Source organism: Labrus bergylta, chromosome 18, assembly GCF_963930695.1.
Source record: "Labrus bergylta chromosome 18, fLabBer1.1, whole genome shotgun sequence".
Taxonomy (NCBI): domain Eukaryota; kingdom Metazoa; phylum Chordata; class Actinopteri; order Labriformes; family Labridae; genus Labrus; species Labrus bergylta.
Window position 1 is genome coordinate 14,160,742 of NC_089212.1, and position 27,944 is coordinate 14,188,685.

The 27,944-nt window shown below is 41.1% G+C and overlaps 2 protein-coding genes across 6 annotated transcripts; one reads left to right on the top strand and one right to left on the bottom strand.

Annotated features, from left to right (window-relative positions):
• Window positions 1–521: 521 nt before the first annotated feature.
• On the bottom strand, window positions 522–9,210 carry cfap99 (cilia and flagella associated protein 99). Of its 2 annotated transcripts, XM_065966041.1 has the most exons (17): window positions 8,135–9,210; window positions 7,025–7,156; window positions 4,490–4,621; window positions 4,176–4,320; window positions 3,987–4,081; window positions 3,782–3,888; window positions 3,522–3,699; window positions 3,290–3,370; window positions 3,020–3,088; window positions 2,819–2,905; window positions 2,620–2,708; window positions 2,183–2,387; window positions 1,858–1,999; window positions 1,626–1,777; window positions 1,347–1,552; window positions 1,087–1,273; window positions 522–931 (listed from the first exon to the last, which is right to left on the bottom strand). In XM_065966041.1, exons 3-17 carry the CDS (start codon window positions 4,601–4,603, stop codon window positions 854–856), a joined length of 1,935 nt encoding a protein of 644 aa, XP_065822113.1. In that variant the 5' UTR covers window positions 4,604–4,621; window positions 7,025–7,156; window positions 8,135–9,210; the 3' UTR covers window positions 522–853. The 2 variants fall into 2 exon arrangements, with proteins under 2 accessions (XP_065822113.1, XP_065822112.1); XM_065966040.1 differs by lacking the exons at window positions 7,025–7,156; window positions 8,135–9,210 and having other exon boundaries at window positions 4,490–5,908.
• zfyve28 (zinc finger, FYVE domain containing 28) lies at window positions 6,563–27,771 on the top strand. Of its 4 annotated transcripts, none has more exons than XM_020645225.3 (14): window positions 6,563–6,893; window positions 18,150–18,290; window positions 20,546–20,683; window positions 20,845–21,047; window positions 21,188–21,277; window positions 21,410–21,499; window positions 21,592–21,693; window positions 21,798–23,333; window positions 23,563–23,658; window positions 24,117–24,280; window positions 24,379–24,495; window positions 25,346–25,450; window positions 25,588–25,691; window positions 25,771–27,771. In XM_020645225.3, the coding sequence occupies exons 1-14, from the start codon at window positions 6,858–6,860 to the stop codon at window positions 25,900–25,902; spliced, it is 3,054 nt and encodes a 1,017-aa protein (XP_020500881.1). In that variant the 5' UTR covers window positions 6,563–6,857; the 3' UTR covers window positions 25,903–27,771. The 4 variants fall into 4 exon arrangements, with proteins under 4 accessions (XP_020500881.1, XP_020500882.1, XP_020500884.1 ...); XM_020645226.3 differs by having other exon boundaries at window positions 25,349–25,450; XM_020645229.3 differs by lacking the exon at window positions 6,563–6,893 and adding an exon at window positions 14,002–14,098.
• Window positions 27,772–27,944: the final 173 nt, after the last annotated feature.

The window sequence follows — 27,944 nt, forward strand, 5'->3', positions numbered from 1 at the left end:
GACCTGCAGGGGCGCTACGGCGTCTTGTATGGGTCAAATCAAATGCATTGGATTTTACTGTATATTATACGTCTATTAATAACACCTTACAGGAAAGATGGCCGTATTTTAATACATTTGATTATTACAAGATGATTATTTTCAAGAATAAATAGTTATACACTTTGGCAGAGTCATTCTCAGCTTTGAAAGAGATAATATGTATCTTGTGACATTTTATTATTTGTTTTGTACTTCATGTGATTAATATAGGGACATAAAGTTCCCATTTAAAATGTAGAAATGCAACATTAGAATATTTAATTTAGGTGCATAATAAATCTGTGCTGTACTTGCCGTTCTGCTTTGCGGTAAGATGTGTTCTTACAGATGATACTGGTGCATCACCCCTGACTCTGAGTGATCATGAGTGACATGTTTTTTACAGTAAGTTGTTACCAAAACAAAGAAACCACATAAATAACATCTATGTTGCTTTGGGGAAGGGAAATTTCTTAATAAGTCACAAGTTAAAGCTTCACTTCCCTTTTCATGACACACGGGTGGGAGGAATTTATTTTGAGGGGATGTGAAAAACAATCTCAGAGTGACAGTTACAGTAGAATTTAGACTACAGTCATAGTACAGGATAATCAGTTTAATTAATCAGTTTATTCATTGAAATAAAACACTTTGGAATTTAAATACTTTCTCCAGCAATTTTAATGAAAATGTGTGAAATTAATAACATAACCGAAGATGAAAAGCTGATTATGCCACATGTCTTGCAACAAACATAACTCTTTCAGGCCTAAATAAAGCATTCAAGCCATGGGATAGATGTTGCAACATATTTAAGTCTTGAATGCTTCCATCAGAGAACAACATGAGGAGTTTCCATCTGGATATGATGCTCTAAAATCAGCTCCACTTCCTCCCAGGTTTTCTCCTTCTGGCAGAACAAGACATGGAGAGAGGCGTAAGAACATTGTTTGCTGCCAATGGCATGAAAAATATCTCCACTAAGAGAAACAGACAGAGCTAACAACCTATTTACAGCTCAGCGATGTCAGCTCAGTTTTTCTTTGTTTTGGATATCATACTCACTCTGTTGCGTGTGTCTGCAACAGACTGTGAGGCTGCTTGCTCGGATGTTTTGCTCCTCTGACTCTCAATTTGCCTCAGTCTTTGGCGCTCTTGTTGTTTCTCTTCGAGCTTCCTCTGCAAAGCCAAAACTGTCTCATCCTGAGGGACCACCTGCCGAATACCCAGTCTGCTTTTCCTCTCCTCTCTCCTGCAACGTGCCAAAACTCATCATAAATACATGTGCGATATTTATGTGCTTCAGAGCCAAACATGTCCCTGACCTGATGGATGCAGCCTGTGCCAATGCTCTGCTGTGGAGGTCATTGGTGTCTAACTGCTCCAACAGCATCTGCTTCTTGTTCTGCTTCTCCTCCAGGATTTGCACCCGTTTCTCCTGCTGCTCCGCCTGCTGCTTATCCTTGAGGAGAGTGAGCCGCTCCCTCAGCTCGCACAGGGACATCTCTCCCAGCAGGTCGTGACCTGCAGTCTTAACAGGGACAATAATTTCACCTCAATGCAGAAACAAATGCCCTTTGGCATCTGTGCTTCCATTTACTCACCTGTGTGTCATCAAAATTCTTCACTCTATCATGAGGGAGGGATTCAATGGCGCGGATTTCATAGATGATTTCAAATTTCCTGCTTAGCTCAGCCTGTGCCTCCTCTAGCGCCTGGCGGAGGAGCTCTCGACTTTGCTCCGAGACTTCTTTCACTGTAAAATGTTCACGGAAATGATGAGAATGGAAGCAAACAAAGATGCATCCCACCTGACGCCAAAAAGCGGGGACTTACCTATGCTTTGCTTGAATTTCTGAATCCTCTCTTTAGCTGCCTTTGAGTTCTTATGTCCTTCTGCTACTTGTTGCACCAGGCCTCTCATTTCTTTTTCCTCTTGCAGCCTTTTCTCAGCGTATTTCCTCATCAGCTCAGCAGTCTAGACGCAACAGAGCAACCATTACAGAAACATTCATGCGTAACTGTGAAGAACCTCTCTAAAGGGGTTTTTAGAAAATAGACATGCTTTTGTCTAATTCTGTCTAATCTTGCTACATACTTTTGAGCGGCGCTATGTCATCAAATTGATTCTTCTATTAGCTGTCAAGTTACCTTTACCCACCTCTTCCTTCTTCAGCTGAGCAGTCTTTTGGTTGCGTTCCATTAAGTGTGTGCGTGCCATGGCTGCCTCTTCATAACTAATGCGTCCCTCCAAACGTCTGCGCTCAACGGCGGCCAGCTCCTCTTGAAGATCCCTCTCACGCATCTCCTTCTGCCAGTGTAGGAAGGACGATGGCTCACGGCCTCCCTCCACAAGACGCTCCATTCTGTATTACAAATACAAGGAAAGACTTTTATTATCTTTTCAGAAGAGACCTGAGAACACATTTCCAACATGAGTTCAGGGTGTGTGGTGAATTTTCTAAAGTTGGATTGATAAGCATTGTAATTCATCTTACCTCAGCTACTCAGCTGGTGTTCCACAAGGCTCTATTTGGGAACAATCCTGTTTAGCCTTTATATTAAGGATTTATCAAATATTTGTCAAGATCTGTATACCTTTGCAGCTCCTCCTCAGCCTGACGGTCAAATAGCGCCCCTTGCCTCAGGATTGCAGCACTATTAAGCTTGATGGGCCAGTTGTTAGTCTGAACAGAATAAAAAAAAACATCATATCAGTGGATTTTATACCTTCATAAATTAACAGCCTTCACTACCATATTTTTCCACTAAGGGGAGTAAAATATTAAAATATCACCTTTTTTCTGGAAGGACATCGAGAGGACTGAAATGAGTTGAACTTTAGTTTTGAATCAAAATCCTCCCTAATCTGAGACACTACTTTCTGTAAAACAACCAATGGTTCATCAGACATTTGAACAAACTTTGACCATTTTTATGAATATGTAGAAAGTTCATGTTTCTTATAAAGAGAAATATAAAGAAAACAAGCTGATACCTTGGTGTGTTCGGACTTCTGCATGTTTCCGCATCTGAACTGTTTCATGTTTGCTTCATAGAGCAGTTCCTTTGTAAAAACCAGACAAGATGTCATTACAGATGCATGCGATTTAGCTGGTATAATCGCTGATCATGACAATTATTTTGACAGTAGTCAGTAGCTACTTTAGCAGATATATTTGAAAAGAAAATCTGTTTTGGTTTGCTGTTATATCAAATATGTTCATGTTTTAATGAACTGTTAAAACTTAATGTTAAGACATTGTACCTCAGTCTTTTGATGGTTCTTCTGTTTGATCTCCTCTATCATCTGAATCTCTTTAGGAGGCCTATAAGTGCTACTTGGTACCTATAAAACAAAATTCATTTAAGTCATGCAATACAAATTATACATCTTAATTACCTGTGCTGTCTACTTTCACTTTACCATGCAATAAACACAATCAAATGGCTGGCAATGTCTGAAGGAAATACTGTGTATGACTGTAAACGAGACTGACTGGTTTGCATTTCTCCTGCTGTGGTATGAGCTCAGGCAGAGGGAGAGCTGAAGGTTTAGGTTTGGTGAGAGAAAACTCCTTGGGCTCGGTGGTTTTAGCCGGGGCTTTTTTGGTCTGATTCCCTTGAGATATTTTCAGAGAAAGCTGGTCCAAGAAAATATTGATCTCAGGGCGCCATCTAAAGGACAAATAGACACATGCTATATTTTCTTGCCTTTGAGTAACACACAATGCCTTAAAAATAACTTTCCTGATCTAACCTTAGCAGAGGACCAATCCAGTGTTTCTCAACATAGGCAGCATCATAGATTGTATTCCATTCTTCTTGTATCCATGTGGTGAGGTTTGTGAAGAAGAAATCCAGGAACTACACGCAAACCCAATGAAAGAAGGCAAAGTAAATGGGCTTTTAACGGCTGGTAACTTCCATTGCAACAACTATAGGCAGAAATTGAGTTTTCTTACCGTGTGCATCTTATTGATGTCCAGAGATTTGACAATTTTGCTAAAATGCTGTAGTCCAATGTCATCAAGGGCAAAAATGGCCAGGTAACAGATAACTAGAGACAAATAGAATTCTGTTAAAGGCAATTTTTATTCTTCAGAAAATTGGTAGAGAGTAGGCTAGCCAACATGTTTTGTTCTTCAACTTACTGGCAAACTGGCTGCGATCACCTCTGGATATGCACTTTCCATTATGGCCATAGAATACATTGATAACTGCGTCCAGTAACTTGTTCTGCTCGGCACATCCAGAAACGATATCAAGTATGAACTTCTTCTGAAGAGTGTCCATGTTCTGCAAATAATTACAAACGTGGCATTCAGGAGTAAGCTCAAGCAGCCTCGGGATATAAGATAAGATAAAGATAAGATATACTTTATTCATCCCAGCAGGGAAATGTAAGTGTTCCAGCAGCCAGCATACATACAAACAATATCTGAGTCGTCCTGTACAGAAGCCATACCTGCAGATCCTTTGAAGCATCTTCAATGAAGTCATCCAAAAACTGTCTGCCTGCACTGAACTTATCGAGCAGTACAATGGCCTCCTTGGCAAGCAAAGCATAGCTTGGTGCCATTTTATATCGACCTGTAAGCTAGAGGAGACTGGTGAAGAGGTCTTTGCAAACAGAAAAGCCCTCAAAAATACAATGTATCATCTATGCACACAGATTAAAAAAACAAAACGTTATTCATCCTCAGAGAAACCAAAAAAAGCTTGCTTTGTATTAGATAAAACATAAATTAACATAAAGTAGGATTGAAATAGGGAAATGAACAAATCTGCTTGTTTTCAGCGCGAACCGTTGCCACGTTCAGTCGTCGCTTAGCAACAAACGTAAACACAAATGTGTCCCAGCTCGAGCTTCTAATTTTGATGAGCTGCACATAAAAAAACAGGAAATATCAACAGAAATTTTATTTGCAGACAGGTTTTTGTTTAAAATAATAATAATATTAGGCTGCTGTGTTCAACGTATAAAACAAAAGTCACCGGTTTAAATCAATCGTATGCAGATTATTAGAGTGACATCCGGATCCTTTGTTGTCTGCTATAACAAAATAATGACGTAGCATATTGTGACGTCTGTGCGAGCCTTGCGCTGCCTTCACGTGCTATTGGAAAAGTTGCATTTGAACATCTTCATGCATAATGCAGCATAGAAAGATGAAAACAATGATACAATATAAAAATGGAACTAAAGTAATCATTCAAGTAATTATTACATGGAAATTTACTAAATTCTTAACTGGGTTTTGAGGGGTAGTCTGTGCAGGGTTTTGAGGGGTATGTGGGGTAGCCTAAAACTGATTTATAAGCAGCTATACTGAACAAATAACATGCAACCTTGAGTTTTAGAGAAATATGAGTCACAACGCAGTGCCATGATCTAATTTACACAAGCAGATATTATGAGCTTGTCAACCAAGACGTTGTGATGTCACTCTGGTTAAATAGCCTACATACTTTTTGATGTTAGTGTTGCTGTAGACCAGGGATGGGCAACTTTGGTCACAACAAGGGACACATTCATTTAGTTCTCACTGCCAGAGGGCCAAATTGTAGAATACAAAAGCGATTACAGTCAATTATGTCTCAAATTTATCTCAACATATACCAGTGATCAAATATTATGAAGGACCTATTTCTGGTTTTCACTATTTCATGGCAGATTTTGTCATGTTTTCTTCATGTTCCCAATTAATTGATGTGTCAAAATTGACCTGAGGGCCACATTGAGGGTTGATGGGGGCCGCATGTGGCCCACCCCTGATGTAGATCAACCATTTTTAATCTCAACGTAATAAGTCCTAAAACTGTCAGAATAAGCTGTGGGAATCATATGAAGGAATTTACATGAAGTCTTATTTTGAATGGGCCATACAAACTCAGTCATCAACCCTCTGTTGATGAACAACTTTAGGTAAGGTTGAAGCTCAAGAAAAAAATGGAGTGGACCTGTTTTGACAAAAAAAATGAATTGTCACAATTACTTGACATTTCTGATTGCAGGTTCTCTGAGTAACTTTAAATAAAGTCCCCTTGCACTTAACACCTCATCTTATTGTTTCTATATGCCTATTAGCATGACCCCAAAAGTGCAGAGTAAAGCACTGAGAGAAGTTTAGTTTAGTTTAGTTTAGATGTTTATTGCCATTTGCACAGGTACAGGACAGTACAGGTACACTGGAATTCTTGTGCGTTTCTCCCTGAGTCAGCTTCTACAAAAAAGTTAAAATTATATATAAAATAGAATAGCATTGTAAAAAAAAAAAAAAAAAGAAAGAGTACAAAAAAGTAAAAATAAATAAGTCGTATTAACAGCTAAGATATAATACAAAAAAATAAATAACAAAGGGGAACACTGTACAGAGAGGAAAGAATTTCCAACAGTTTTTTTTACATTCACTCAGCAAAAGAGGGGTGACGAGGAGAACAGTATTTGGGAGTGGCCCGTGAAGGCATCATTTCCTGGGAAAGTGGGAGGTGAATGTTGTCAACGTGACTGTCATCAAGTAACGTTAGAGGAGCAGAGAGCAGCAGAGCCGTCGGTGCTCCGCTTGTCTGTGTCGGCGGGAGAGACGGGCAGCATAACTCAGGATTCAGCGAAGATGGAAATAAGTCTCTGTTTTCGATTATCTCCCTTGTGCGCCTTCACAGCCGTGTTGTAACCTTCGCGGCGACTTGATTGTGTTTTGTACATTTTTCCCCGTTTTTTTTTTTTTTGGAACCAGCCAAGCGCCAGCTAGCTTAGCGGCCAATACTGTCAGACAAACACAGGTACAAGGAGAGGAGAGAGGAGGTTGACAAAGGAAGGTGGCGAGGAAACGATGAACCGCTTTCGAAAGTGGCTGTACAAGCCTAAGGTGAGTTGTCCGTGAACCACACGCTCTGTCAGCCCCACATTCAGTCATTTTTTTTATTTTTTTTTAAGAGCACAGCTTTTGGATATCCAGCTAGCAAAACAGCCGCTACCATGAACACTTCATACACTTACCTCACATCTGCTAACGTTAGCCCTGATGTTTCACCGTATTAACCAAGCAGCAGCTTTCCCTTTGTTGTTGTTGTTGTTGTTGATGATGATGATGCTTTTGATTTTAGGCGCTTGCCAGGTTTAACAACATCACTGTCGGGCAAAGTACACAGAAATGTATTGATTAACTTAGAGCTGAATCAGCTGACAGTGTCATCAATGTTCTGATGAAGGAATTCTTTTTTTAGTGTTATTGTCAAGAAATACTATTTTTTATTAATAGATCCCCACAAATCGTGCTAACAAGATGATTAAAGTAAAAGAGTAAAATAGTTTTTATTGAAAAGTAATTAAAAGGACGTATTGTATTATGTTGTTAGTTCATTTATCAATCAATCAGCCATCCAATCAGCTTACACTTTCAATTAACTGATAAATTATTCAGTCTATAAAATCAAAATCCTTTATTATTTATCATCTCTCGAGACAAAAGTAAGATAAACGTCACTATTGTCAAGTAGGAACAAAGGTTCATATTTGTCATTTAAGCTTGAAAAATGACAACGACACATTTGTTTTCTTAAATAGTTGGCAACCAATTAAGTCAATTGTTGTGTGATCCGATCTCTAGTCCTCTCAGCTCTGCAGCACATGGATGGCTTTGATTTATTTTGTACACATTATCTGAAACTGAATGAAATGTTGGAAGGCTCATCATGACACGATTCATAGTCACTATTGAGGTGAGCTAATGGATGTGCTGTGATGCTTTAAAGAAAACTCAAGAGTGTGGAAACGCGCCTGACACAGCAGAGTTAACATGAAGGCTTGCTGGTTTTGTTAAATGAACAGCTTAATAAATGCAGACTGCAGCACTTTTTGGATCAGCATGTGAACATTTCTCCTGGATGGGGATTCTGGATATATATACTAAGGGTTTAGAGGGTGACACTTTAAACCCACTGCTCCTAAATCAACAACTTTTCACACACAACTGCAGAGATCTTAATAACGTTGAGTTATTAAACTCCAAGCTGATCTATTTCTTGAGAATCGTGAGCTTTGGATGTTGTAATATTTAACATGGGTTTATAGCTGCTATGCACTCATAACCTTGCCCTAATTACTCACACTGTATGCTCAACCACTTGTACAACACTGTACTGTAAGGTAGCCTCTTCAGGATGTTGGCTGTAATGAGTTTGTTACATATTACTTTAAAAGAAAAGATATGTGAAACAGAAAAACAGAAAATAAATTCCTCAAACAGTTTGTACTTAATCAAAAATCTGTGACTGAAAGTTAAACGTCCTCTTCATTGTACCTACTGGAGTCCAAAGTCAACAGGCTAAGTGTTTCTAATACATGTTGATCCTTTTGTATATTGACATAAAAGCTGTTTGTTGAGTGTGTTCCTTGGCCTACAAAATCAACATTTTTGCTTTGCTCGAAGGTTTTTGTAGACACATATTCCCCATTGTCAAATAATTGGAGTTCTTGCAACAGTAATGTTAGCCTGGGATGAAAAGAAAAGCCTGTGATTATAGATTATCAACCTGCCCTTAACCACATTCAAACACCTGCGTCACTCCTCTTCTCTGTTTGACCATGTCTGCTGTCACAGCAGTTTGGCGGTCCATTGTCAGGGTTAGGCCTAAGTGTTGGGGTTCACCAGAGCATTGTCACACTCGTGAATGACCGCTCACTCTGAAGTGCTGAGCTATGACATCAGTGCCTTTTCTGCCAAATCACAGCCGTGGTAGGAATTAGCTGAATAACACATAAGTCTGTTGGTTGAAATGACCTGTTCTGCCTAGAAGGAGAGAAGGGAAAAGTTCAAAAAGCCTTGGTAATTATACAGATCAGTTTTAAAGACAACAGTAATGAAAGGAGGGTGATCACTTTATGCTCCTGCTACTGATCAGCAGCTTAGCTTGCAAGTAGTTTGTCTCTTTTGCAGAGCGAAAACATTTCTGTGGTAATCAAAATCTGTTTCCGACCTGCATATTCTGGCGTTTAGAGTTGTCCACCGCACAGCGTTGTCATTCTGCATCAGGTCGTTTATTATTGAACTATGTTCTCTTGGAGACGGAAAAGCGTCGAATCAGCATGTTCCCTTGACTGAAGCGGAGCTATTGATATTTCCAGAGCTCCTCTTTAACTACCTAGATAAGTCCCACTGAGGAGGACTTTGTTTTCGCCCCCTGCTACACAGTTCCCTTCCCCGTTTGTTTGAGTGCAGTGTGCAGCTCCGTGCAGGACGGTATGTACCTGTCTATCCTGTGTGACTCTGTCGTCAAAGTTGCCAACTTGTGGAGGGAGATGCTTGTGCAAGAATATATTGTCCCTGTCTTCTGTAGGGAGAGAGACTTGTCAAAAGTAAGGCATTCATGTGTGAAGTGACATTTCTTTCATTCCTTCCAGGCCTTCAAACCGGTTCAGCTGTTTTTTTTTTTTATGTGAATGGTGCGCCTTTAATTCCCCCAAATATCTACAAAGAAGGTTTCCCTACTTGTTTAAGCTATTTTTCAGGTGTGTAGTGACGAACTTTGACCGTACACGCTGCCGAGAAGCTTTTTACAAAAGGTGAGAAGCAAAGAAAATAATCCGGTGGGGTTTTTCTGCTTCATCACACATCTTTGCTGTCCAAAACAAAGACGAGATATGTCTCAGTTCCAACCAGCCAAAATGGCTACTGTCTCCATGCCTCTTATTTATCAGCGCTAGACTTACAGAGTGACTGATGGCGTGAGAGAGATGTCAGGAAGCTAAACCCTCCACACTTCCTCTGTAGCCTGTTTCCCCCCTCCTGGTTGTTTACTCCATCAGGCGTTCAGGAGCTGACCTTCAGCGTCACACCACCTCATCTGTCAGTTTGACGGGGCTCACGGCTCGCACCAGGCCCGGGTGCACTCACCTCCATCTACAGGATACTTCTAATTTGCCTCTCATTTCTCCCCTTTCTCCTCTCTGGACAGTTCGGTGCGTCGGTAGCTGATACTTTCTGGCTCTCCTCCTTATTGAAATGTCAGACAGACATCACTGTGTAACTCTGTAGGTTGTTTGCAATTGTAAGAACATTTGTAATGTTAATGCCTGACAGCTCTGATAAGGTCATCAAACATTTGACAGTTTACAGATTGTTGAGAAATCATCTTTTAAATGTAAGACATCTCAACAACAAAGAAGACTTGTTACAAAGAAAAGTTCCCGTTTTTTATTTTTTGTAACATTATTCTTATAATGAAGCAAAATACCAATTTTGACTCATCACACACAACTACAGTTTACAGTGCAATGTTTTCTTTTGGCAGTCTTTATGATTTATCTGCGTTTGAAAAAACAAGGTTAATTTCTGTGCATAAATTATTTAATTATACAGTTTTCTAGATGTATCAAATTATAATGTGTATTATGACATGCCATGGTAAACTCAAGTGGAAGAGCTCCTTTATTATTATTATTGAAACATGAAGAAAACCCAACTAGTATTCACGTAAGATAAGCTTGTGTTGTTGGGCCTTCTTATAGATAGTTTGATGTCTTATCTAATATCCTCCTTGGGCTTAAATCCTTGTGAAGCCATCACAGAAAAATGATCTGCAATTATTTAAAGAATTGTTTCATCTACCAGAAAAATGACCAACACCTTTTGAGTTCAGTTGTTTTTCATCTGTGAAGTTTTTTAAGAAATTTTAAATTTGTGTTTTTTTTTTTTTTCATAATCTTCCCAAAAACAAATTATCAGAAAATAATCATCTGCATTTTTTAATCTTTGAATTGATTGAAGCCTGAAAAATTAAGCAAGAAATATGTGTAAGGTTTTTATAAACATGTTACAAAAATGTTGTATTACATAAATACCTATCATGTATATATTTTCTTATATATTTCACTTCTGAGAAGTGGTTGAATCAGGGCAGCTGACTTCCTCTGTAAGGATTGTTCCTCTTCTGTACTTGGCAGGCTTGTCTGATAGGCTTGTCATGATATTTCTCACCACCTTGTTTGACCCCTCCATTTTCATTTACCAGTCTCCCCTGGTTTGTTTGAGGATGTTGCCAACATGCAAACTGAAGAACCGAGAGCAGACAAGGCAGTTAGGGTCTTTGCAGACTTGGTCCTTCGCAGTTGGCAGGAAGTTGATGGAAGAGTGAACAGTAAAACTGCTGAGCAGCGGCCAGGGTAGCTTCATATTTAGCCTCGTTTCTGGACTTCTTTGTGGATGTCCCATTCTGCTTACCCACCAGCCATGCGGTCATTGATTTGGTGTCAGTTGCAGTGATTTAGAGAGCTGACTGTAGTGCAGATCGAGACATGCCGGGCGATAGAGGGCCTTTTTAAATGCATTGCAGGATTGGGGAATCAGGGCCCGGTGTCGGAGTGCAATGATTGAGGGGAAGATGTTTCGGTAGCAGAGCGAGATTTAAAGGTAACGCAGATAATCAGTGAGTACTGATATCGATGCACTGATCTTCCACAGCTGGTTTCTTATCAGTAATACTTTTGTCCCTTTCTGATCAAGAGCTTTTTCAATTCCCTATTTTCATTGTCACTGATGATAAACATAAAGCATGCACTCAAGGTGCCCGTTGTTTATCTGTATTATGAGCCCATAAGAAGAGCCAGAAAATGAAAAAAACAACCCTCCTGCTCCTTGCTGTGTCTCCTCAGCAGGGTAGGACGAAGGGAAAGAAGGAGAACAGTGGGCTGGTATTTTTGGGATTAGATTTTGGCCTCAGTTACAGTTGGCAAGAGATAAATGAAAGGATGCTGTTCTTTAGGAGCTGTAGTGTTCCTTTTTTACTGCATACAATGGTTTCTAACGATGGGAAATCCTGAGAGATTATTCACACGCAATGATCTTTTTATTTGTAATTTAACAAATTAGCAAATATATTTAATGGATTAATATGCCTGAGTGGATTACAAAATAAAACCTTGTGTTGTTTAAATTTCATTTTATTTATAAATTTGCCAAAATATAATCATCAATATTTATGAGTTTAAGTATTATTGGGCTTAAAAGATTCTTTAATTTAAGACATGCTAGTCATTTCTGTTGCTGATGTAATCGTATAAAATTACAGGGTGTGCATTTCCAACCAGACTTGTCCACTCCTTGAAAAGTTGTTGACTCTGTCGATCTGAAATTCATTTCCCCCTCTTTCACCACAATTTATCAGCCAGTTCTGGATTGTATAAACAGATTATTTCTTGCATAAGAACTTTCCCTCTGGTTCTGAGGAGCAAGGTGTCCCCAAGTGTTGACATCAGGGGATCCAGGGCACACTGTGCGCGTAGACACCCGAATTCTCTGCACCCCTCTACCTCATGCCTCAGCCTGTCAGGCTAAAACATGTGCCGGCACACGCACAGGTCATAGCTCGGTCCAAAAAGCCAGATTAGGGTTGCCCTCTGACTGGAGCCAGGCGCACAGATAATAACATCAGTCCAGATGTGCAGACCACTCTGAATAGATTGAGTTGAGTCTGTTTGCCGTTGTGGATCCAGTTTCCAGATGGTTAACCCAGGGAGTATTTATCAGCAATCTGTGATCAGAGTCATCAGTTTAATCCCACATTTGTTGAAGATAGTTAAAAGGTTTTATCAGTAACTCAGCAGCTGCAGGAAACAACATAAAAGTGTGGACAGAAATTCCTGATGTAAGCTGAACATAACAGAGTGACTCAACACAAGTGAACCCTACCTGAGCAGAACACTGCATTTTGAGAATGATATGACTTTATATTCTAACTTAATACAAATAATGGCCGAAAAAAGAGAAAGTTTCCTTGTTTGTTATCAGAATGATTTGCTGGCCCCTGCCAGGGCTTTTATGCTGAGCCCTGAATAATAAATAAGGCGATGAACTGTATCCGGCTGCTTTTAGCCAGTCTGCCAACTGACTGGATGAAGCAGAGTGAACTGGTTTCCCCCCTACGATATTCGCCTCTGATCCTTGGATGGAGGCCAGAAGGCAGAGAATTGAGCCTGGAGTTGAGTATGGAGGGCAGAGGCAAGGTTTCTCATAAGTCCCCTAAGTGGGCTCAGTCTGCACGCATCGATGCTATGGATGCTCATGGGCATTAGCCTGACAGTCTCCATCATCCGCACAGTGGCTCAAGGAGAACGCTTTCTGAGATGATGCGCACCGTACGGCAGCCAGCATCTCTCAGTAACACGTTTCAATAAGAGTCACGCGCTCAGCGCCTGTTATTGATTTCATGTTAAACAAAAGTGACAGAAATTTCACAGTCATTGTGGAATGATGAGATTGAAGGGCCTTAACCGTAATTGTCACTTTGGATGAGGTTGTGGGAGCCTAATCGTCTCAAATGAAGGCTTTGTGACCGCGGTGGAGAGAGTTTTTGAGTCATTTTAAAGAGAGGGCGCCCAGGACAACTGACAGCAGGAGTAGAACAGGAGAGAGGCGCGCCACAGGGGACAGAAGGAGAATCTGCTGAATCATTTCCTCACTTAGACAAGGTAGAGCTGTCATTGGGGGTGATGACGCAAATCTGCAAGTTCAGGAGTCAGATCCCAAGAAGATAACACACTCAACTCTTGTACAACTGTATGTTTTTCCCAGGAAGTTGATTGACTTCTGCTTTTTAATTTTATTATTACATAATTTTTTCTTCATCTCTCGCCTTATGTATTGTATGAAGTAGTTTTTAAAACGTATTTAAAAGTGACAGGTTAGTGTAATCCCTCATGCTTTTTTAAACAATTTACTCTATACATATACAGTCAAGGCCAGTACTCTGTGCCAACATGTGTTATGTAAGCATCTGAAAAGAGCCACTTGTTTCAACAGACAGCTTGCCTTTTTGCTTTCACAGTCTAAAATCATCATCACTGACTCATAGTCCATATAACAAGATAAATACGACTGTCCAAGGCTCCAAGTCCAGATTTGAATTTCAAACAAAGGATTTGTCTGTATTTTACGACTTGCTTGGTCTATCTTCTACAGTGAATCAAAGGCACTAACTGTGCAGAACTGAGTTGAGATGTTCATTGATTGTAAGTACAATTACTACTTTGACTTGTGCAGTAAAACCAGGATTTGGCTGCAAAAGCTGTTCGAAAGTAAGTTTTGCATATACAGACTTTCTATTGTGTTTATCTGTGGCAAGGAAAAGTCTTTTATGCCAATCAAAAGCAGCCCTCAATGTAAACGGGAAGGTTACAACCGAGTAAGTTGTATCATTAACGTTTGCTCCGTTGGTTACGCTAACTTTACAGCTGCTAAAAGTCAGTCAATTCTTTATTATGCATCATGTGTTTTATATAATAACATCTCACTCAATATATGTCACGGGCCATGTCGACATTTGTCCATTCCTTTTTTTTATTCTACACTTTAAGACATGCGTCAGCACCATAATGTTCTCTTTCTCTGATGTTTCATTTAGCTTTATGACAGTTACATGTGTCAAGCACAAGGTGCAAATGTTACGTAACAGCAACAACTGAGAACTAGTTTGGGTGCTTTTTTTTTTTAAAGATGTCTTTTTGGTCTCATTGCCGATATTTGATAGGACAGTGGATAGAGTAGGAAATCGGGGAGAGATGAAGGAATGGCATGCAGAAAAAGAGCTGCAGGTTAGAACGCCTGCCTGGAGGACTAAAACCTCTGTATGTGGCGTTGCCTGTGCAGCATAACCGCTTGGCCATCTGCGCACCCAGGAAGAATTTATAAAAGGTACAAAGAGCTTCTGCTCATACTGGTGTCAAGACAGCGGCCAAAGTAGACAGCAATATAATACACTTTAAAAACACTCGTTTACAACCTCACTCTTGTTTTCTTGTCATTTCTTTCTTTTATCCTTTTTAATATTTGATCAATTATTTCTGCATTTTACACAAAAACTATCAGACAGAGCATTGCTGCCTCTCAGAAAGTGTATCAGCGTGTCTTTGACTTTTCTCCCATGATGCAATGCTGAAGGAATGTTGCCTCCTGTGTGAGGAATGCAGCAGGAGGAGGCTAAAGGAGGGCGTCAGTCTCAAATACTTCTTATCGTCTTCTGTCAGCGTTGGCATGTCTATATGCCTCAAAAAGCTCCGAATGAATGCCACCACTGTGGGCCAAGAAAAAGGTCTTTCTCTGTGCCCCACTTCTGTTTCCATTTGGTCATCATGACATTTGTGACATAGACTCAGTCATTGTTGGGCAGTTGTGTAAAAGTTCAGTAATTCTGTCTGTTGACTGGTGATATCATTGCCTTTGTCACCGTTCAGAGATTATATTTGTATTAGTCAAGGGGGTTTTTGCTTCCTCATGTTTGATTAAGATTTCCTCTTTGCTCTCTTCCCATTAGCCTACACACTCTGAGAAGCCCACTCCATTTTTTTTCCCATTATTTTGACAACAATGCAATGATGAATAATACTATTTACAGTGTTCTCTCTTTCTATTGTGTGCTACAACACTGTGGGTGTCTAACCCAGTTCTCCACTGATTATTTTTACATACAGCATGTCTGACCTTGTTAAGAAGGAATACTGGAGGAGAGTAGGAAAAAGGGTAAAGCCTTTGGAATTCCCGAAAAACAAAAATGTGTGAATGTTATAGATTTTCTCCCATGTGTGACAAACTTGGTGTAAAGCTGGCAGGTATTTATTTGACTGAAATACCAATCTGCTTAAAATCGAGGGCTGCAAGTCAGTAACTGACCGTAATGCAGCTCTGATTTGCAACAGCCATAAAAAACTAACAAAGTAGTGAACTGCAAACTCAAATTTAACATATTTAATTACTATAACAGTTACCTTTCTTTCAACTGCGTAAAACAGTTGATCATTTTTTGATTAAAAAATATACTTCTGTCAGGTTTTTTCCTTCCCATGTTGTTATGATTACTTGACTTGAGACATATCTCAGTTTTTAAATAACCTTTAAGACATTCAAAATCTTTCCCCCCCTCACAGAAATAATGCGCCGAGTACCCTCGCTCTAGGTTATATCTCTGTGTTTTCTCCTTGCTGTTTGTTTCATTTTTAATGAGAGAGGGTGAGGGAACAGCGCCATGTATCATATTCAGAGTCAGAGAGAGAAGCTCGGGGCCCACGGGGGGGGAACATCACGCAACAGGAAGCACCGCAAACTTAAGAGAAAAGGGTCCTGTGAGAGCCTTTCTGGAAATACCGGTATTCAGTTTGATTTCATGAAAAACATTTCTAGATAGTCATGGCAGGCAAACAAGTCTGTTTATGAGGTAGCTCTAGCTTCCTCTAGCCTGCACAGTCACGCTGTCCTCTTCAGCTCCTGTACTGTCATCAGGTTCATGTGGTGTGTGTTGATCCATTTCTGCATGTGGGCTCCATTTTCCAAACCATTAACCTTTCCATCAACGTGAGCCCTCCCTGGGATGTGTGTGTTTGTGTGTTTGTGTGTCTGTGTGTTGGTCTCATGATTAAGAAATTAGCATCTTGATTATGCTGTGAAACTCAATTTTGAATTTCATTTTTCATGTAAGTGATACAAATCAGTTAGTATGTTTACATTATTGCTGTATCAGTGATTCCTTCCTAACCTGTGATGAGGCGCTGTGTGCACTTCTCACCCAGCAGAGGAATAAGTTGCTGCACCGTCTCACACACACACACACGCACACGCACACGCACACGCACACGCACACGCACACGCACACACACACACTGAGGAGAGTGTAACATCCTCTACCAAGGTCTGGCTCTCTAAATATACCTCCTCTTCTGGGGAGCGTCACACTATATTAACCTTTGATGACTCCTCTTGTCAGACTTCATGACATTTTTTTTGATCATTCACTGTCCCATACATGTTGACACTTTTCATTCATTCACATTTGGTTTATTTGCACATTTCAGTGAATGGTCATTTCACTACACTGTCTGTTATTGTCTTTAAATAAGACATTAGTTAGGAAAAATCAGTTTGGTCTGGTAGCTGCTCAACAACAGAGTGTCAAATTTAGTAAATTATATCTACTTTTTCTGTTAACACTGATGAGCTGTAGTAGCACAGTGTTCACGTAAACAGGACACCTGCTGAACAACATAGTATGTAATTCATGTGCCAACTAGCCCACTGTTAGAATGCATGACACTATGTTTCACTCATGTACACATTTAAACAGTCTTCTTCTTAATTTACTCACTAATGCAATAAATGGACTCAACAGCTAGAGCATATCCAAATGGCTCAAATATACTGTAGCATATTACCACTGATAGTCCTCACTCTGCATTGTTGCTGTTTACTCTATGCATGACATAAATAATTTAGTCATTACGGGATTACACAGAGGGTTTAGAAGTGTATTCATAAGTCTTGCAGTATAAAAAGACTTGATTTTCTGTCTCAGTGATCCCTTGATAACAGCAAAACACAGCGTGCTCTCTTTAGACTTCAAAGTTATCCTGGCTTCACCTGGCCTGCACGCTGTTAAAGCTGAATAACGTTGTATCTGCTTTAATATTCAGTGATTTCCTCTATAGATGTTGTTGTGAATTGTGACAAGTAAGTCCAACTGGTTTGGGATTTTTATGACTACAAGCAACGCCAATTTTTAGGCTAAGAATGAATCGATCACTGGTATTTCAGCGGATATATCGAATATTTGAGTCGAAATGGACAAAAGAATGCGTTTTGTTTTGCAGTGGTTATAGGGATGACATTTTCTAAATCAAAACTTCAGGCCAATAATCTCTGCTAAAGTAAAGTTAGAAGTAAAAATCCCCAAATTGTATTTGTGACCCACTGGAGATGACAGCGTTCTAACAAAATAACCTTTTTCCTTTGTTGAAGTAATGACTAGATTTTTAAAAGCTGTTTGTAGCATTACAGAAGGGTCAGGCTTTTGCACTAAAAAACTAACAAACAAGACAAAAATGTAAGCTGTCAATCAGTCAGTTCATCACTTTGTGCCATTTTCCAGGATTTAACATCTCATAAATAATGTAAATTATGTTTATGCACGAGATCGAAGAATGAGAAAAACACACATTACGACTCAGTCCTGTGAAACGTAAAGAGGAGGTATTCCCTTTGTAATCCAAATAATGAATCATATTAGTTTTTCATGATTGATTTGTGTTGTTCTTGTGATGAAAACATTCTCTGCATCATGCCCTCCTTTGTGTTCTTTTGCAGAGGACGGACCCTCAGCTCCTGGCCCAGTTCTACTACGCTGATGAAGAACTGAATCAAGTGGCCACCGAGCTGGACGGCCTCGATGGCAGGAAGGACCCTCAGAGATGTACCCTGCTGGTCAACCAATTCCGCTCTTGTCAGGTCAGCATGGACCTTCTGTAGCTTTCATTTGATCATCTTAATTACATCATTTTTTTTAACAAGCAGTGCGATTTTGTTCTTAGAGCATTCATTACTACTAAACAAATAAAGCTGGTGTAGATTTAAAGGATGCTTAAAAAAACAGTCAGATTGTGGAATGAAGATTAACATAGATTTTGCTTGCTGTTATCAATCTGCTGTTTACTCATAATAGTCATTGATCCCTTCTTAATGTTCCTCCAGTGAAAGTGGTGGATATTCTTCTTACTCTATTCAAAAGTGTACTTGTAAAAGCTGAAGAATCCCGGGATACATCATCACCTGGTTGGACCTTGTTTGGCCTGAAAACTAAAAATAGACAACACCTTTATCACCCTGTTTCCAGACACATGCGTTATTATATGACTATTGCCCTACTTAACATTGTTTGGCCAAGTTTTTTTTATCAGCAGCAGTTTTGTTGATAAGAGGAGACCTTGTTGGGACTAGGATGCATGTCATGCTGGTTTACTGGTGAATCTGGTTACAAGAGCGTCTTCTTTAGTAAATGGCATTTAACTCTGATTGAGACAAGGAAAAAGCTTTCTGAGCGTCCATACTTTGTCCAGAATGGGTCTTTCTCTTTTTTGGCTTTTTGCTCCAACTAATAAAGCAGACACAAAATAAGTTTTTAGTGCAGAGTTTACAGGAAGTTCTTTTTGTAAATTGTGATACAGGTTATTGTTTAAGGTCTTCATGTCAGGGCTGAGAGGAGCTCAGAACGTGTAGCTGTGCATGACTGATGGCTGCCGCACTCAATCATGCTGGGAGAGGTGGAGGTGGTTTACGGAGGTCGTCATCTGGCCCGTTGTGCCTTAGCCTCCCCCCACCGCCACAGCACAGGGGGAGGATCACTTAATAAGGTCATCACTTGGTCCCCGACTGTTCTGCATCTTCCCCTTCAATCCGTCCTCCTACCAATCTGTCATCTTGTTTTTCTTTTTTTCTTTCTCTGTTTATTGTTCTGATGCATCTTTTGTTGAGGTTTTTACCTCTGAGGTTTCTTTAAACCTAATTTTTGTTTATTCCTCTCAAATGTTTCAGGCTTTTAAGCAGTTTCGTCTGACTAATTTGTGTCTGTGTTCTTATTTAGTCTCTGATTTGATGACCTTAAGTTGCAGTTAAAATGTTTAGCAGTAAGTTCTCAGCCCTTGTATGTGTCCATAGAGGAGTCTTTTCAGTTGCATACCTCCTCAAGGGTTTGGACACAGAATTAAGAAGCATGATACCCCACAGCCCAGAGGCCCCAAGAATAGAAGGCGAGTGCACTCAAGCCAACATTTTGCACTTAAACCTGCCACTGCAGATATCAGCTCTTATTCACGGCCCTCTGTGGGGGTTTCTGGCATGCTGCTCATATTATGTTGGCACGGCTGTTCTTACAGCACGGCCTGCTGGAATGGGCGAGCAAGTAAGTGTGTGTTTTGAGATGGACAAAGATTGAGGCATGCACAGAGAGAGAGAGAGAGAGAGAGAGGGAGAGAGAGAAATATAAACTTTAAAAAGGGAGCGGAGCCAGCCTTTTGTGACTCTGGTGCTTCAGGTATCACACAAGAGTCACTACCTTTGAATGATTTGAAACAATAGAAGTGAAGGTTATCATGGGTGTCCCCTGCTGGGTGAGGCTCACTGACAGCCGGTTTTGTTCCCAGACAGGTCCAGGACACACACACACGCACACAGCAAGCAGCCATAAAGGAATCGGTGGTTAAGCTCTCCTTCTCAAAGCTTTTTAATCTTTCTCCTCGGGGCAGGCAGAGAAAGACGCAGTGCTGTGCCTGACAAGATTACAGTGCACAGTGCAGCTGCGGTTGAGTGAAAGGCTCATTGTAAGTCATTGTTATGGCTGTTGTACATGCCAGCGGCACATAAGCTCATGATTAGCTCTTGCTGTGTACGAGTGTGACACTGCGTTTTCACTGCTGGAATTGTGGACTTCAGTTTAGTGTTTTTATTGAGGGAGAATGTAACTGCGAGAGCTTTAATGGTCCCATGTGTTGTCAGATAGTTTTCATTCATTACCTAATCAATGGTGTTAAAGCGCTACAGTACAATGGCCCCTTTGAAAGAGGTGTAGCTCGGATCATTAACACACATTAGTTAAAGTAAACAACTTGGAAAATTGCTTTTCAGAAACTGATTTTTCCTCACTCCTGCTCATGACTTCTACTAGTTTGTTCAATTTAGATTTGTGTCACTCTTATGCTTATCTGCAGGACAATGTGTTGAACATTATCAATCAGATCATGGATGAATGTATCCCCGACGACCGGGCCAACAGAGACTTCTGCGTCAAGTTCCCCGAGGAGATTCGTCATGACAACCTGGCAGGGCAGCTATGGTTTGGGGCCGAGGTAGAGTATTCCCTTCAGTATTGCTGTAGAAGAAAACAACTTTGCACAAGTCCTACACACGTGCACTTTATCTTTATCATCATACAATTTTTAACAAAAGCATTTCAGTTTAATCTTCTGCATAAGGCTGGATCATTTATGATTGATATCTTCCTGTGCAGTGTTTGGCTGCCGGCTCTATCATCATGAACAGGGAGATAGAGAGTATAGCGATGAGGCCCCTGGCTAAGGACCTTACTCGCAGCTTAGAGGAGGTACGTAACATCACCAGAGACCAGGCCCTGAGAGACCTCAACTTGTACTCAGACCGAATGAAGGACGCTCTGCGACATTTTGACAGCCTTTTCGCTGAGTTTGAGCTCAGGTAAATAAAGGATCCAGAAATGATTGCCAATTTTTTGCTATAAAAGTAAATCCCATGTATCATCCTCTTAATGTGTGCACTGTTGTTCTGAAACACCAAACAAAGCTGTCATTTAATTTGTCTTTTTTTTCCATTGCCAGTTATGTGTCAGCCATGGTGCCTGTGAAGTCTCCCAAAGAATATTATGTACAGCAAGAGGTGATTGTGCTCTTCTGTGAGACTGTGGAGAGGTGAGTTCACAGAAAAATACATCCTTCACAGCACTGCGGACTTTGTTTGAAATGTACTAGTATCTAAATCATGTGTGAAGATATAGTGGTTCATTTCTGCTTGTTGTGTTTTCCCCTGTGTTGCTGTCTCAGGGCCCTGAAGCTGGGCTACCTCACACAGGACTTGATCGATGACTATGAACCCGCTCTGATGTTTACAATTCCCAGACTAGCCATTGTGTGGTATGTGTTGCCTGTCCTCTCCATTTGTCTGCCCTGCTCTTTGTTTTGTAATCCCTCCTGCCCTCTCACAGAATTTTAACATTATTTTGTAGTGGGCTGGTTGTGTATTCAGATGGGCCTCTCAACCTTGACCGAAAACCAGAGGACATGTCCGAGCTCTTCCGACCGTTTCGCACTTTATTGAAGAAAATCAGGTAAAGTCTGGAAATAATTAAAAGAATAAATGGTGTCTTTAGCTTGTTCATTTGTTTTTGTCCCTCTTTCAAAAAGCTAAAATTATCTGATGGTGCTTTCCCAGAGACCTGCTGCAGACCCTGACAGAGGAGGAGTTGATCACACTGGAGAAGAATCTGTGTATCTCTCAGGATGGGGAGTTGTCCACGGGCCAGGCACTGGCCACAAACAGCTCACAATCTCCAGTCCAAGAGAATCACTCATCTTGTAAACCCTCTAATGACACCTCTAAGGGGGAGAGTGAGGGGGAGCAGGAGCATCTGGCTCTGTTTGTCTGTCCCAGCCAGGAGGAGGAGCAGACGGAAGTGGAAAAGGCCTGGGAGGAGGTGGAAACAGAGAGGGGGGAGGAAGAACAGGAGCAGGGCCTGCTGTGTGAGGAGGCAGAGGAAGCTGAGTTGGCCTGCTCCATGCAGTACGATGAGGAGGAGCTGGAGCAACTCAACATGATGGTGTACCGCGTGGGAGACGAGATGTCCACCCTGCTTTCGCCTCCCAGCCAGGGTCAGTCCCCGGCACACCAACCAGGCAGAGGAGACTCCAGCGGGGCTTCCAGCTCAGAGGCCTCACCTCGAAGGCTCCTGGTGAGCCGGGGAAGGACAGGCTTCTATGTAGAGGAGGAGGACAGGGTCTTCCTGATGGAGGACCTTGACGCAGCAGGAGACATCACCAGCATCTCAAGAGAGGCGTTTAGTTGTGTCGCCTCTCCATCCAAAACACCTTCTGCAGTTCGCCCTGTGCAGCGTAAACCAAGCCCACGGCTAGACTCTAACAGGAATGGCTGGTTATCTGAGGCCCAGTCAGAGCAGCCATGCCCACAGCCACGGAGCCTCAACGGACACTGTCCTCATGCAAAGCCACCTCCTTGCACCTCTGCTCCTGGCTCAGAACCTCTGCCTTACACTAATGGATGGGACATGGGTTTGGAAGGGACAGCGTCTGAAACAGCTGAGGTCATTGCCCACCGCATGGGTGGGATGAAGCTGTCCGCCACGGTCATCTTCAACCCTCACTCCCCAAGCTTGTCAGAGCTGGCCGTGGACAAGCTGCTTCTGCCGCGGCCTGCTCCCTCTGAGGTCGAGCCATGCGGTCCCCTGGTGGCCACTCACTGCCTGCTCAACTCTTGTGTCTGCTGCGGGAGCTGCGAGGACGGCCATGAGGACGCCATCACCACTGAGAACACTGGACTCGGGTTAGGACTTGCCCTGGGGTTGGACAAACACTGTAAGATGGCAGCCCCCAGCACTGTCATCCAGTCCTCTGCCTGCCGGCTTCCCCCACGAGGTCACGAGTCTAATAATAAGGGAGGGCTTGCCCAGTTTACTCCCCCTTCCTCTCGCTCTTCTGCAGAAACACTGGACGAGGATTCTAACTATCAGCTCTGTGAGAAGTGCCTGTTGGAGCCTAAAGTGCCAGGGCACCATGCACAGGACTGTGGCATCAGCAAAGGGGATGGAGCCTCCCCCTTCAACCACCAGTTGGAGACAGAGAAGAGGCAGCAGGCCAGTGGAGGCCGACAAAGGGACAAAGATACTGAGAATGACAGGTTGGGAACTAGAGACTGGAAGAGGGATACCAAAGAGGACAGCAGGAGAAGCTCCAGGTGCACTGCCATTTCTAAATAATTTTGATTTCTGTTGGTTAACCTATTTTTGGGATATATGAGGTTTTGTCCTATTTCACAGTATCATAACATATCATTTTTTTTAATCATTTTTCAAAATGTCTTTCATTACCTATATCATTCTCTGTGTTTCTTTTACAATTGTGTTTGTTTTATCCTTCATTTATTTATTTTTGCCTTTTTAAACAATTGATTTGGTTGTTTTTAGTTTTCAGAGTTCCCCCCTCAGCTCTGTGTCAGGTAGTGACTGTGAGAGTGTGTCGGTCACCACATGTAGTCTGTCAAGCAGTGCGTACACTCCCAGGTAAACTCATTAATCGTGAATGTGTGTTTCATATGTTTGTTCGTGTTTCTACCTGCCCTCGCTCTGATAGAAACAAAAGCGTCCTCGCCAGATAGATGAAACGACGGCTTTGTTCATATCCAGTCTTTATGCTGGCTTTGTTCACATTCCGCAATTGACTGAAGAGTCAGTCACTCCCTGAAAGGGCTTCATGTGACAGCATTAATTAGCCTCCTGGCCTAGACTGTAAATTTGATCAGACACATGTTGGAGTACTGATTTGTACTGATTTACATGTTGTACTGTATCTTCAGTGATAACAGAAAAACTGAGCAATCAGTAATCTGTAAAGAAATGTTTTCCTTTTGAATTGCTTAAAGTGTTGTTAGCTTGAAGATATTCATCTAAAGTCACTGAAAAATGAGCTGATTTGAGTTTAAGAGGACATAATACAAAGTTTCTGTTACCATTCCCTACAGCCCTGTTAGCAGTTTGACACCCAGTTCTGGTACGTCTGAAGACCAAGACCATCAAGAGATCCAGTTGGCCCTGCAAGAGGCTAAGATGGCTGCCAGGAACAAGATCCGATCCCGTTTCCACAGCAGCAGTGACCTCATCCACCGTCTCTTTGTTTGTATATCAGGTAAACACTCTCACTATATTATCACCTCCCCCTCGATGTCTTTGTCTCTCCCTATGCTGATATCTATGATATCCATTATATGTTCTTCTTTGATGCAGGTGTTGCTGATCAGCTGCAGACCAATTATGCCAGTGACCTTCGCAGCATCCTGAAGACTCTATTTGAAGTCATGGCAACAAAGTGTGAGCAGGGAGACAATGATAATCAAAAGAAAGGTGTGAAAAAACACAGACATTTTACTTAAACAAATACTTTCGTGAACCAAACTTTGGGTATGCAGAGTGTTTCCATTGACCTAGATAGTGATCTCAAACTTACAATTGCTTTTAAATGTTTAATATTTGTCTTTAAACTTGTAAAAACTAAATTGTATTAAACGACTTAGCCAAAAAGGACGCTGTCTATGATGAACATCGGCAGTTTTACTTGGCTTTACAGAACATGTTTAGCTATTCAGACTTGTGACTTTAATGTTATGGTTACCATTACTTTTCTCTTGGCGGTGCTTTTTTAACCACAGCAACCCAAAAGTCCTTTGTTCATCCGCTGTTCAACCCCTAAACTTCAGAGAAACAATGTGTAACTAGCTGGTGAATCTAGTGGAACATTATCTAAACAGACTGAAACTTCCCCCCGATGTTGGTAGGAATGTAAACATTGCTTAAAGAGAATGAATATCAGGCCTTAATTCATCAGGTGACCAGAAATGTGAGGCCTGCTGGATGTGTTAGTAAGCAGCTGTTTACAATATCAACTCAAAAGTTGATCAAATGTCAGTGATGTGTCAACAACTTGTTTCATCTAACCTCAAAGGGGGAAAATATCAGTTTTTGCAATCCTAACTATTTGATAAAACAATATAAATTAGAGACTTAATTTAACTTGTTGGTTTCGTATGACCCCCAACCTAAATTTATTCAGAAGTCCACCATACTTTTATCATATCATGCCTCATCCTGCTTTGGCTAGTCCGCACTCAGTAGTCTCTAGCTTGTGAAGTATGCATCATGCATCAATCTATCACACTAAACACAGTTTTTTTTTGTCTTCTTCTGTGGTTCCCAGCAGGTCCCGTCCTGCGTAGTGCCGTCCTCGAGGACTGTGCTCTTTGTCAGGAGACCATTTCCTCATCAGAATTGGCAGCAAAGGCCCGGGATGGCCAGTTCGAAGGTCAGCAAATCCACAAACAAACCCACACAGTTTAGTTGACATGTCAGCCTGATTCTGTTTGCCATTTTCAATGCAGTACATGTACTTTTGGTGACAGGCCTACTTTGCATTTACTGTATTTTGTTGGAACTGTGTAGACCCCCCGGACTGGGTCCCTGATGAAGCCTGTAACTCCTGCGTTGCTTGCAAGGCTCCCTTTACCGTCATCCGCAGAAAGCATCACTGTAGAAGCTGTGGAAAGGTAAAATGACAAACTAATGACTCATACATGTGTGTTTCCATCATATGGACAGTAACTGATAAATGACATGTCATTTCAGATCTTCTGCTCTCGCTGCTCCTCCCATTCTGCTCCTTTGCCCCGGTATGGCCAGGTGAAGCCTGTCAGGGTTTGCACACACTGCTACATGTTTCACGTCACTCCCTTCTACAGCGACAAGTCCGGCATCTAACCGCTGATGATCACCAAAAGCACAAAGTAGAGAGAAAATGCAACAGACATGTCCAAGGCTGTGTACAAAGCAGACTGCTCATTGTAACAGCTCAGCAAGGCTTCAGGGTAAGACCATACAGATGACAGAACAGAGACAGGAGACGCACAGCCGCGAGCCACCCTGTTCCTGTTGCTTCACAGGGATCGGTGCATCACTGCAAACCAAAGGGTTTGATTTCAGCGCAAAGTCGACACACAAATGATTCACAAATGCCTGACAGACTGTAGAGGTGCAAAAGGGAGAGTGCATGAACAGGCAGTAACAGATTTTGAACTGGCAATGTGCAACAGTCCTCTGTACCATTTAGCAGCACAAAATCAAAGCTGGCTACCTGGTTTGATCCGTTGCTTTTGGTATAATTGAAAGGAAATGTGACAATTTTTTAAATCATTGCTTTAGTGAGCTTCCTACTTTTGTGCCAGAGCTCCAGCAGGACTCAGATTACACTAAAGAATGTAAGTCATGATAACTATGTAAATAAGGATAAATCTGGTCAAAGCTACACTACAATGTCTCCAGTACACAGCTACTACTTATATGGGAACTGGAGAGCAATCATCACCAGGCTTCCAGTCCCAGCAAAGCAAAAATGAACAACTGACAGCTTTTATAATGAGATTTCTCCATGCTCTTACTGGCAATGAATGTGTAATTCTGTATCACTTGGCAGGATGGGGTCTAACGCGTTCCAACACGTTTACCTCTTGATGGCAGCAGGCAGTGCCTTTTGCTTTTAGAGTGATACAACGGCATGTTTAGTTTTCTCTGGGGACTTAGCTGCACTCTGAGATAGATAAAAGGGATTCCTTAGTCATCACTTGCTTTGTTTACATGAACACAGATAATTGGAAAGCATGATCAGAGTAAAATGCTTCATATACACACGTCAATCAGAAGAGACTGATCCGATCTGGCCTTTTAGGAAATACATTTCATTCAGAACGAGAGGGGTGGTTTATGCAGATTGTTGTTCAGATCAATTTTCATGTACACCGTCCAACTGTCAGGACTTGAAGACCTGGTTGACCTCTTTTTACTCAGTGCACCCATCACCATGTTGTGTGCAATTTGTTCTGAACCAGAGGCTTCTTCAGGTGCTGGCCTGCAGACTACAGGGAGGTTAATGCCCAATGAGTTCTCTTACAAACACTAGATATAGTGCAATATTATGACATAATTATCAATGATACCGCACATTTTCTAAACAGCCTTTTGAAATAGAAAGCCATTTCTCTTCGAAAATGTTTAATTCGGGTTTACACTAAATTATTTCTTTGGGTCTTATGGTACAGGAGCAGATATTTTGCTCATGGCTTCCTTTTTCTGCTGTTGAATCTGCTTCCACTGCAATTACAGCATATAATGTTTCTTCCATGCTCAGTAAGTAGGTACATCTGAATGGTCAAAATTGACTAATCTAAAATTATAGCCCCAAGATATCCCATTATGTCCATTCTGCTCTGACTCTAAAGCAGTTTCCTCAGGCATAACATAATCAGAGTCATTTACTCTTGTCTGATCAGCACTACTTCGTCAAATGACGTATAACTTACTTTGAGAAGGTTTGTGTTTTTCTTTTATAAAGAAAAAAAATATGTATGAAGCTATAAATACCTTTATGTAAATTACAAGGAAACATGTAGTAATTAAAGGGCGGGATATCCTTTTATTGTTTAAAAGCTTGGTCTTATTTTGTAAAAAAAAAAAAAAAAAGAAATTATGGACATTTCCATGATAAGAGCTGTGTGAAATATTCAACAAACAAATAATGTTCTATAGTTTTAAATGCAATGTATATTGAAATAAATTACTTTTTCCTGTTTAAAATGATGACTGAAAACTTCTCTTTATTTAAATTGGATGTTGATTGATCAAACTACTTCTATTATAGCTCAATAGAAAAACATGTCTGTTGTTGGATATCATTTTTATTAAACACTGATGTTTTTAAAAAGTCCAATAGCACTTACTATTTGTCAGCTTTTACTGCTACTCGAGTA

Bases quoted from the DNA above. Each gene is read 5' to 3' on its own strand.
- cfap99 (XM_065966041.1), bottom strand. From the start codon at position 4,603: ATGGCACCAAGCTATGCTTTGCTTGCCAAGGAGGCCATTGTACTGCTC. The intron at 2,906-3,019 runs GTATCAGCTTGT...GTTGTTTTACAG, and splicing joins AGAAGTCCGAACACACCAAG to AAAGTAGTGTCTCAGATTAG. The intron at 932-1,086 runs GTGAGTATGATA...TTGTTCTGCCAG, and splicing joins TTGCAGACACACGCAACAGA to AAGGAGAAAACCTGGGAGGA.
- zfyve28 (XM_020645225.3), top strand. From the start codon at position 6,858: ATGAACCGCTTTCGAAAGTGGCTGTACAAGCCTAAG. The intron at 6,894-18,149 runs GTGAGTTGTCCG...GTTCTTTTGCAG, and splicing joins AGTGGCTGTACAAGCCTAAG to AGGACGGACCCTCAGCTCCT. The intron at 18,291-20,545 runs GTCAGCATGGAC...GCTTATCTGCAG, and splicing joins ACCAATTCCGCTCTTGTCAG to GACAATGTGTTGAACATTAT.